Consider the following 11,971-nt stretch of genomic DNA (forward strand, 5'->3'; position numbering starts at 1 on the left):
CGAACAGATTGTCCGATTACATTCTGGATCCTGGAATAAGTGCAGGCTAATTATAGCACTATTAAAAAAGAAATTCTTTCTCTTGTTCTATGCATCACCAAATTTTAGTTTGATTTGTTAAATCAAAAGTTTTTATTACGCATTGATATATTTTGAAGAAAGATGTTGAAAATATTACATCAAAACAAAATTTTGCGAGATAGCAAGCTATTTTAAGCGTTTTTTATTTTGATATTGAATATATTAAAGGTGTCAACAATTCTATTCCAAACTTTCTCACTCATAAATTTTTGCAGTGCCATAATGGCAAGCAAAAAGGACAAGGAGACAATGGACTCTAAGGCTTTAGTCTTAAAACCAGAGTCTACTACTGTTGTTTCCCCTGCTATTTCACCTATTATTCTTCCTAACAGGTTCTCGGCATTCACCCCGAAATCACTTGCTACTTATTCTAGTGCTCTTGTTTCTGCTTATGATCCTTTTGTTGTTTCTTCCTAGAAACCCAGAACTCCTTTTATTAAAAATGGTAAACCGTCTGCTTATGTTACTGTTCATTATTTCCAACATATGTTTCATATTGAAATAAATCGTGCTCATATTAAATTTTCCGCTCAACTTGCTCTCTCTTACTTCCCTCCTCTTTTTCACTGGATTCCTGAGCATCTTATGAAAAATCTTTCATATTACACGAATATTCTGTTACAAACAAAATCCATTCATTTCAAGCCTATCATTCCAAGACTGAACCCACAAAATTACTTTTTCACAGTGTTTACTTTGACAATATCATTTTTGAACAAGATTGGGGAGATCATCCCTCTAAGCCAAAGGATCTAACCAGTTTTAATATTCCCTATTGTTACTATGATTATTTTGAAGCTTGGTTTAAATTCATGCTTTTCCAGACTCCTAAATTTGGCCATTCCTGGTTCTTTAATTTTGATAAAGAATTTGGAAGTATTCTCCCTCGCTGGTTCTCCAGGTGGTAGATGAATTTTGGACTCATCCTAGATATCCTTCCTCTTAAACTTGTTGAAGCCTTCAGTACTTTTAAGAATCTCTACAAAACTGATGATCATAGTGTGAAGTTTCCTCACATTCTGCATTTTGCTAAAAAATAGATCCCTTGGATCCTGAAATGACAATATGTCATTAATGGTGACAAGCTTGATCACCATTGGTATGTAAATGGTGGGACAAATTCCCACAGACTGATGTTATTGTTGATACCGTTAAAAAATTGGCCTAGATGCCAAAAGTCCAAGTTTCACCTTCTAATATTGCTACCAAACTAGTAACTTCCAGTGTTTTCTTATCCTCTCCTACTCACAAGGAGATCATTGCTGCTGATACCGTTACTGCTGCTACTTCCTCTGGTTCTTCGAAGGAAAAATATTTCAAGAAAAAAGAAATATTAAAAGCCTTTTTGAAATCCCTCGGTGATAGTTCTGATGAAGATGATGAAGAAGTTTCTGATGCATCTTTTGAAGCCACTATTGATCCTAACCGGGAATGGTTTGAGAATTATGGTTATAGCCCTGATGATTATTTTCCTGGACTTGAAGATCTGTAATATTATTGATGCTGCTGTCTTTACTTTCACTATTAAAGCCACTGATTGATGCTATTGTCTTTACCTTCACTATTGAAGCCACTGATTGATACTATTGTCTTTACTTTCTCTATTAAAGTCACTGATGCTGGAAGAATTTCTCTAAAAATTCTCAAAAAAAGATTTAACCTTGATGAGTATTTGAGAGTGGGCAACAAGGATTTCTCACCTCCAAAAAATTCATCTTGCCCCTGGAAGAATTACTCTAAAAATCCTTGTTGCCCACTCTCAAATACTCATAAAGGGTCAAATCTTTTCTAAAAGGAGTGAGATTCATGATTCACGCGACCAAGCAAACACTCTGTTGCGCATTTTAAGAATTAGGTTAAACAAGACAAGGCACCAACGGAAGAAGATGAAGATTGAAAATGAGATTATTTTATTTTGGACCAAAAAAAAAAAAAGTACCGTTTGAGCTTTAAACAAAACGTGCATTTAACTAAAGTCCAAAAACGCACCATTAAACACTCCTTTGGGCTGTATCTCACTCATCAAAATAATAATAATAATAATAATAATAATAATAATAATAATGGGACAATTCTCATTCTCTGGAAGCGTGATTTTCAATAAATTTGGAAAGTTGAAAGGCTTGACTTTACAATTGGGGTTTGGGAATATGAGATGAGCGCCAAATATAAAACTTTAACTTCTTCTTTATTTATTTATTTTAATTAAAAAAAAAAAACCTTAACCAACTTTAAATAGGTATATATTATATTAGGATAACTTCACTTCGGACCCCTAAACTATAACGTATTTTGAGAAAATTTTCACAAATTTCAAAACTGTCAATTTCACTTCCTAAACTTTCAATTTGATACAATTGACTCCCTCTGTCAATTTTTTTTCGTTAAACTCTAACAGAAACTACTAAAAATACCAAATTACTCTTCAAGTTCCTTTTTTTTTTTTTTTTTTTTTTCAATTTGAAATTAAGGGTAAATTTGAAATTTTATATAAGTTTCAGTAGTATATTTTTGAAATGTTTTTAATTAATTTGTATTCAACTTTATTTTTTTATTCATTAAAAAAAAAAACTTGAACCCTCTAGACTAAAATCCTGGCTACGCCACTGGCTGTGAGAGGCCGGACCTGCCGGAAGGAGTTGCTGGAGAGAGAGAGTAATGTGAGAGGCTGAGAGAGTGAAAATGTACTGAGAATTAAGCTTAATTCTCAGCCGTGAAGGTGCATGCAGAGAATTAATTAAGGAGGGAAAAAAAAAAAAAAAAGATTTGTGGCTAGCTAGCTAGGAGCTTCTCTGGCGGAGAGGGAAGAAGAGAAAGAAAAAGAAAGAGACAGAAGGAGGAGGAAGAAAGAAGGCCGACGCGGGGGAGGAAGAAAAAAGAGGAGGGAAGAAAGAAAGAAAGAAAGGGGTGGAAAAAAATAAAAAATTGGAAACCAGTTAGTCACACGTTCCCAATGCCCATTGGTGACGTGTGGCTGCCACGTCACTAGTAGCATAAATAAAAAAATAAAAAATAAAGGGAAAACTTCACTTTGGCCTTCTGAACTTCCAGCCGATTTTACAAATCCTTCATAAACTTTCAAATCTCTCACTTTGGACCCCTGAACTTTTAATTTCTATCACTTTGGACCCCTCAGTTAGTTTACAACGTTAAACTCAAACGGTTTGACTTTTCATGCCCATTATACCCCCCACGTTAAACTACACCGTTTTGGACCCCAAAACTACCACACCTACAGAGGCCCTTGGGGATTGTCCGGCCACCCCCAAAAGCTCAAAACCATGAATGGGTTTTTATTTTATTTTATTTTATTATAATTATTTATTTTTTGGGTTTTGAGGGTGGCTGGACCACCCCTAAGGGGCTGGGGATGGTTTCGGCCACCCCCATTCCGGCCGTAGGGGGTGGCCGAAACTACCCCCAAAACCCTTTTTTTTTCTTTCTTTCTTTTTTCTTCTGTTTTTTTGGCCTTTTGGGGTGGGTGGACCACCCCCTTGGCCAAAAATGGGCTAATTCAGCCACCCCATTTTGGCCCAGGGGTGGTTGGAGCCACCCCAATTTTTCTTAGTTTTATTTTTTTATTTTGTTTTATTTTTTTTTTATTTTTTTTTTAATTTCTTTAATATTTTGCCCTTTTTTTAAAAAATAAAATAAAATAATTTTAATGACCAATACGACACAATTTTGGGCTTGGGTGTTATTTTTTTAAAAAAATAAAAAATAAATATTTTAAAGATTTTGCGTTTTATTTTTCTTTCTTTTTTTTAAAGAAAAAAATATAATTTTAATTCCCAAAACGGTATTGTTTTGAGCTAGAGGTGGGTACTGTAGTTTTGGGCTTTTTCGAAATTTTAAGTAGACTGGGTGGGGGTATAATGGGCATAAAAAGTCAAACTGTTTGAGTTTAAAGTTGAAAACTAACAGAAGGGGTCCAAAGTGAGAGCAAATCAAAGTTTAGGGGTCCAAAGTGAGAGATTTGAAAGTTCATGGGGTTTTGTAAAATCGGTTGAAAGTTCAGGGGCCAAAGCGAAGTTCCCCAAAAATAAAAATAAAAAGAAATTAATTTGGAAAGTATTTTCCACCCCTGGTTGATAGACATATATAATTATATCTACTTAGGAATAGGAGAACACATAGCATTTTAATTATATTTTGGGTAAAGTCCACATACCCTCCTCAAACTACCACCCTATTGACAATGTCCCACCCAAATTTTTAATTGTGACAATGTCCCCTCCAAACTACCAAAACATTGTCAATGTCCCCCCAAGGCTATCAATAAGACAAAAATGCCCCTATAAATTTTTTAATAAGACAGAAATATCCCTATAACTTAAAAAAAAAATGATTTAAAAAAATGAAAAATTTTAATTTAAAAAACGGAAATTTTTATTTTTTTTTTTAAAAAAAAAACTATTTTTTTATTTAGTTTAAAAAAAAAAAAACAAAAAATTTCATTTTATTAAGCGAAAATTTTATTTTTTTTTAAACGTAAATTTTTATTTAAATAAAATTATAAAACAAGAATAAAATAAAATAACGAAAATTTTCAATTTTTATATATAAAAAAAAAAATCGAAATTTTTGTAATTTTTTTCTTATAAAATTGATTTTAAAAAAGAAAAAATTTGCCAAGTTTGGATTTATTTATTTTTTGTTAGTTTTAGGCTTTTTCTAGAAGTTTTAGTATTTTTGTTTATATTTTACTAAGGGTAATTTCATCATTGGGGGGAACATTGACAATTTTTGGTAGTTTAGGGGGGACATTGTCAATTGAGTGGTAGTTTGAGGGGGTTATGTGGACTTTCCCCTTACATTTTTATTGTGATATATATATATATATATATATATATATATATAATAGCAGTAACCTTCCGTTAAAAATAAATGTTAGACTATAAATCACCTCATCATTGCACTTAACTATTAATATTAGTTAATTAAGTATTTCAATTCACTGAATCACATTATTAAGTATAATATTTTTATACGTACATTTTTATTATTCAATACGCATCTATATATATATATATATATATATATAAACAATCATCTTTTTTTAACAGAGGTCTGAGGAATTCATTGGATATATTACAAAAAGAAGAAGGAGTATATATATGTATATATATAGTACACCAATTAATTATATGGATACCTATAATCATAAATATAAATTTGCAAACATATTGTATACCAGTTACTTACTGTTAATTAATATATCCAATTTTCAAATACTTAATAAATAATATAGACTAACAAATTATTGTACTTAATTAGTTACTTAAAAAAAAATAAGTAAGTATATATATTAATACTTGTTATTATGTATATATAATAAATACATACTACTCGCGCTAATATTTACGAACGTTAAACGATTGAGCCCAATTTTATATGGGTATATATATGTATTCATTCAATAATTGAGTTAATTAGTTTCGTGTCTGATACCGGACAGAAAAAAGGATGGAAAACAAGTACACAGATTCACACTCAAATGATAGATAGAAGTTCACCACCCAAAAGATAACACCCAAGGGATATAGAATATCACCACCCAAAGGCTTATAATAAGGGATACAGAACTAGAAAACTCACCACTCTAAGGCTCACACCAAAGAGATACAGAGATACAAGGAGAACTCTCCTCTCAAAAGCCAAAGGCTGGTTTTTAAATTAACACAATAGTCTGATTCTTACACTTGCACAGACAAGTATTATATAAGCTTAGAACAGCCCTCTAAGCATAGGATAAGTCTCTAAAGAAATAAAACAAGTAATAAAGGCATAGAACAATCTTTAATTCGTGGGCAGCAGACAAGGGGACAAAACAGCCTACTTAATGCGTATTCCCGAGAAGATACCGGACAGAAAAAAGGATGGAAAACAAGTACACAGATTCACACTCAAATGATAGATAGAAGTTCACCACCCAAAAGATAACACCCAAGGGATATAGAATATCACCACCCAAAGGCTTATAATAAGGGATACAGAACTAGAAAACTCACCACTCTAAGGCTCACACCAAAGAGATACAGAGATACAAGGAGAACTCTCCTCTCAAAAGCCAAAGGCTGGTTTTTAAATTAACACAATAGTCTGATTCTTACACTTGCACAGACAAGTATTATATAAGCTTAGAACAGCCCTCTAAGCATAGGATAAGTCTCTAAAGAAATAAAACAAGTAATAAAGGCATAGAACAATCTTTAATTCGTGGGCAGCAGACAAGGGGACAAAACAGCCTACTTAATGCGTATTCCCGAGAAGGCTGACCACTCCACTTGAAACAGTCATAACTTTTGGTTCCCAACTCCAAATGATCTGAAACGTTTTTAGTTGGAAAGATAAGATTCTGAACTTGAAGTTAGACCTAGGCATGCGTTCGAAATGATGAAGTACTGGACGGCTATGATGTTTTTGAACTCACTAGAACCCTCTAGACTGCATCAGGATTTCTTCAATTTGGGCCTTGACATTCTGTTGGGCTTGTGGACTTATTTGGGCTGAAGTTTGGGAGATTGTTAATGGACTCTTGCTGGACACACCCGTGTCATTCTCCCCGGGTTGATGAGGACTTGCCCTCAAGTCCGTGGTCTCTTCGATTTCTTCATATGGTGCTAAGTCACATACATTGAAAGTGGCAGATACACCATACTCTCCAGGGAGCTCAATCTTGTAAGCATTTTCTCCAATGCGTTGGAGGACTTTGAAAGGACCATCTGCTCGTGGTAGGAGCTTAGATCGCCGTTTCGCTGGAAAACGTTCTTTTCGAAGATGAATCCATACTAAATCTCCTTCCTTGAAAACCATTGGTTTTCTATGCTTATTGGCCTGTGTTCGATACTTCTCATTTTGCTTCTCAATATGACCTCGAATCTGCTCATGCAACTTCTTGATTCCCTTGGCTCGTTCATCAGCACTGCCACTAAATTGAATGGTTGTAGGAATTGGAGCCAAATCAAGAGGGCTAATGGGGTTTAGGCCATAGACAGATTCAAATGGACTACAACCAGTGGTTTGACTAGTAGACCTATTATAGGCAAATTCAGCTTGGGCAAGGAGGAGATCCCATTGACGGATGTTCTTTCCCACAAAACTCCTCAAGAGGTTTCCCAAACTCCGATTAACAACTTCAGTTTGACCATCTGTCTGAGGATGGTATGCAGAGCTGAATTGGAGGATAGTTCCAAGCTTTCGCCAAAGTGTACGCCAAAAATGACCAACAAACTTGGAATCACGGTCGGAAGTGATCGTTTTGGGAATGCCATGGAGCTTGACTATTTCCCTGAAATACAAATCAGCAACATGAGATGCATCAAGAGTTTTGTTGCAAGGAACAAAATGGGCCATCTTTGAGAATCGGTCAACCACCACCATAATGGAATCTTTGTTCCTTTGGGTTCTAGGTAAACCCACAACAAAGTCAAGACTAATATCCTCCCATGGAGCATTTGGAACAGGCAATGGGATATATAGTCCGGTGTTCTGTTTGCGACTCTTTGCAAGGTGGCAAATTCGACATTGCTTCACGTGCCGCACAACATCACGGACCATCTTGGGCCAAATGAAATTCTCCTGCACAAGAGCTAAAGTCTTATCTCTGCCAAAATGACCAGCAAGACCTCCTCCATGGGCTTCTTTGATAATGGCTTCTCTTAATGAACATTGGGGAATGCATAAATGGTTGTTTTTGAAAAGAAAACCATCTTGCAGCAAGAAATGGTTGTTAGGACCATTAGAACATTCCTTCCAAGCACAGCCGAAATCAGGATCATCTTTGTAAAGTTGTTTGACAACTTCAAAACCCACAACCTGCACTTGCATGGTATTAAGTAAAGAGTGTCTTCGACTTAAAGCATCAGCTACTTGATTGAGTTTACCTGCCTTGTGCTTGATTGAGAATGAAAAAGCTTGCAAAAACTCACTCCATTTCGCATGTCGTGTGTTGAGCTTCTGCTGGCTGTTCAAGTACTTCAAAGCTTCATGGTCAGAATGAAGTATAAATTCTTTGGAGAGTAGATAATGACTCCAATGCTCCAAGGCACGAACAAGAGCATAGAATTCTTTGTCATAGGTGGAATACTTCTTTCGGGAGTCATTGAGCTTTTCACTGAAAAAGGCAATTGGCTTGCCTTCTTGGCTGAGAACACCACCAATTCCCAGATTAGAAGCATCGCAATCGACTTCAAACACTTTGGAGAAATCTGGAAGCACAAGGATTGGTGCCTCTGTTACTTTCTGCTTGAGAAGTTCAAAGCTCTTTAGGGCTTCTTCCGTCCACTTAAATGTTCCTCCCTTAAGGCATTCTGTGATGGGAGCAATAATGGTGCTGAAGCCTTTGATGAAACGCCGGTAGAATGATGAAAGTCCATGAAAGCTTCTGATGTCATGAAGGGACTTGGGAATAGGCCAGCTAGTGATAGCCTCAATTTTGCTGGGATCCATCATGATTCCTTCCTTAGAAACAACATAGCCTAAGAATACTAGGCTATTTGTGAAGAAACGACACTTCTTCAAGTTCACATACAACTTCTGCTCTCGTAGAGTTTGAAAGACTTGTTGAAGGTGCTCCAAATGCTGTTCTGAAGATTTGCTGTAAATGACACGGGTGTGTCCAGCAAGAGTCCATTAACAATCTCCCAAACTTCAGCCCAAATAAGTCCACAAGCCCAACAGAATGTCAAGGCCCAAATTGAAGAAATCCTGATGCAGTCTAGAGGGTTCTAGTGAGTTCAAAAACATCATAGCCGTCCAGTACTTCATCATTTCGAACGCATGCCTAGGTCTAACTTCAAGTTCAGAATCTTATCTTTCCAACTAAAAACGTTTCAGATCATTTGGAGTTGGGAGCCAAAAGTTATGACTGTTTCAAGTGGAGTGGTCAGCCTTCTCGGGAATACGCATTAAGTAGGCTGTTTTGTCCCCTTGTCTGCTGCCCACGAATTAAAGATTGTTCTATGCCTTTATTACTTGTTTTATTTCTTTAGAGACTTATCCTATGCTTAGAGGGCTGTTCTAAGCTTATATAATACTTGTCTGTGCAAGTGTAGGATGAGACTATTGTGTTAATTTAAAAACCAGCCTTTGGCTTTTGAGAGGAGAGTTCTCCTTGTATCTCTGTATCTCTTTGGTGTGAGCCTTAGAGTGGTGAGTTTTCTAGTTCTGTATCCCTTATTATAAGCCTTTGGGTGGTGATATTCTATATCCCTTGGGTGTTATCTTTTGGGTGGTGAACTTCTATCTATCATTTGAGTGTGAATCTGTGTACTTGTTTTCCATCCTTTTTTCTGTCCGGTATCAGTAAACTAAGATATCATCAAAGTAAACAACAACAAATTTTCCCATAAATGGTTTAAAAACATGATTCATGAGACGCATAAATGTACTGGGAGCATTAGAGAGTCCGAATGGCATGACCATCCATTCATAAAGACCATCTCTAGTTTTAAAAGCTGTCTTCCATTCATCACCATCTCTCATGCGAATTTGGTGGTATCCGCTACGAAGATCCAAGTTGGAGAAGATTGTGGCTCCATGAAGCTGATCAAGGAGATCATCTAGCCGCGGAATGGGAAAGCGATACCTGATGGTGATCTTGTTCACAGCCCTACTGTCGATGCACATACGCCAAGAACCATCCTTCTTTGGTACTAGAAGTGCTGGAACAGCACAAGGACTCATGCTTTCTCTCACAAGGCCTTTGGTGATCAATTCATCAACTTGTCTCTGCAACTCTTCATGCTCTCTTGGATTCATTCGATAGGCTGCCTTGTTAGGTAGAACAGAACCTGGAACGAGGTCAATGCGGTGCTGTATGTCTCTCATGGGTGGAAGACCCGGTGGAAGCTCTTCCGGAATAACATCAGGAAATTTCTCAAGAACTGGTTGTAAGATAAGAGGAATTTCAATTGGGTCTTTCTTTTCAACTACCACTAGAGCATACCCTTCCCCACATTCTGTTAAAACTCTCTCAACTTCACATATAGAAAGTAGGTTATTACCCTCCCCTTTAGAAGGTTTAGGTGTAGTCAACATTCTTAACGGAGCTAAGGTAATTTTGGCCCCATCTTTTTCAAAAGCATAAGTGTTTTTGAAACCATCATGAAAAGTTCTTCTATCAAACTGCCATGGTCTACCAAGCAATATATGACATGCATCCATAGGAACAACATCGCACAAAACTTCATCTTTGTAATTCTTCCCAATAGAGAATTGAACTAAGCATTTCTTTGTTACCTGGATATCATTGCCCTTTTTAAGCCATTGAAGCTTGTAAGGATGGGAATGAGGTTCTGTTTTCAGGTTGAGCTTCTCCACCATGGTTGTAGACACCACATTCTCACAACTTCCCCCATCAATGATGACATTGCACACCTTGCCACTAGAGGTGCACTTGGTGTGGAAAATGTTGTTCCGAAGCCAATCTTCTTCTGCGTAGGTGGATTTCAAGATCCTGCGAATTACAAGAGACTCTCCTTGATCTGCATATGTCAAGTCTTCCTCAGACTCTTCATCAACTGGTTCATCCCCATCATCTTCCAAGTCTTCCTTAACAAGTGAGATTATCTTGCGATTTGGACAATCAGAAGCAATATGTCCAAAGCCATGACATTTAAAGCATTTTCTACTTGAGTTAGAATTATTGGAGCGATTTGAACCTGCATGACCATCATTCTTGGCTGGTTGTTTGGCTTCACTCTTGGCTGGTTTGGCAGCTGCATTCTTGGGATATGGAGTGGTCTTGGCAGTAGAACTACTCCCCCGGTTGGTGAGTTCTCCTTGATTGAAAGGTCGATAGGTACTCCTGCGCCCTTCCTTCAATTGTCTTTCCACCTTGAGTGCTAGCTTACAAACATCATTGTAAGTCCAATAAGGCTGTAACTGAACAACATTACTGATTTCGGAACGTAAACCTCCAAGGTAACGGGCTACCATTTGCTCCTCCGGTTCTACAATATCACAGCGCATCATAGAATGATCAAATTCCGCTGTGTACTCCTCCACAGAAAGTTCGTTCTGCCGAAAGTTGTGGAACTTAAGAAAAGCATCTTGTCGATAATGATCTGGCAAATACTTCTTCTTGAGAGCCTTCTTCATCTTAGCCCACGTCACAATGCGGCTTTTCCTTTCACGTTCCCGTTGTTTCTTAAGGTGCTCCCACCAAATAGAAGCATGCTTTCTCAACTTGATGGCAACAAGCTTCACCTTGTGGTGTTCTGGAACATCTTTGTAATCAAAGATTCGCTCAATGGTATTAAGCCAGTCAATGAATTCATCAGGCTGCATTCTTCCTTCAAATTCTGGAATATCCACCTTGACATCGTAACGGCGTTGGACACCATGAAGTCTTAGGTTTCGAGGATGAGGTGGAGTGCTGTCACTTGAGGTGTGACTACGAGCTTGGTGAAAAGGATTAACACCCTCTCCATCGTCGCTGGAAACTTCATTCTCCGAGTCATGATGAGAGGCATCATGTTCAGAGGCTTCAAAATGTTGTAAACGTTCTTGGAGCTGCTGGACTTGTCTTCTCAAGTTGTCCATCTCAATATCTCGCGGGTCTCTTTCTGGAGCTGCTAGGGGTTGGTTAGCCTGAGCACGACGACCACGAGCAGCCATGGAAATCAAGACTTGAGCAACCTTTGCTCTGATACCAATTTGATACCGGACAGAAAAAAGGATGGAAAACAAGTACACAGATTCACACTCAAATGATAGATAGAAGTTCACCACCCAAAAGATAACACCCAAGGGATATAGAATATCACCACCCAAAGGCTTATAATAAGGGATACAGAACTAGAAAACTCACCACTCTAAGGCTCACACCAAAGAGATACAGAGATACAAGGAGAACTCTCCTCTCAAAAGCCAAAGGCTGGTTTTT

At 37.2% G+C, this 11,971-nt stretch overlaps 1 protein-coding gene across 1 annotated transcript; it reads right to left on the reverse strand.

Annotated features, from left to right (window-relative positions):
• Positions 1-9,384: 9,384 nt before the first annotated feature.
• LOC148583715 (uncharacterized) lies at positions 9,385-11,703 on the reverse strand. The gene has a single exon (XM_088510779.1). It carries the CDS (start codon positions 11,701-11,703, stop codon positions 9,385-9,387), a length of 2,319 nt encoding a protein of 772 aa, XP_088366905.1.
• Between the last annotated feature and the right edge of the window lie 268 nt (positions 11,704-11,971).

Source organism: Corylus avellana, chromosome 9, assembly GCF_965113065.1.
Source record: "Corylus avellana chromosome 9, dhCorAvel1.hap1.2, whole genome shotgun sequence".
Lineage (NCBI taxonomy): Eukaryota > Viridiplantae > Streptophyta > Magnoliopsida > Fagales > Betulaceae > Corylus > Corylus avellana.

What these genes read in the sequence shown, in the direction of transcription:
- LOC148583715 (XM_088510779.1), bottom strand. Translation starts at nt 11,703, where the DNA reads ATGGCTGCTCGTGGTCGTCGTGCTCAGGCTAACCAACCCCTAGCAGCT.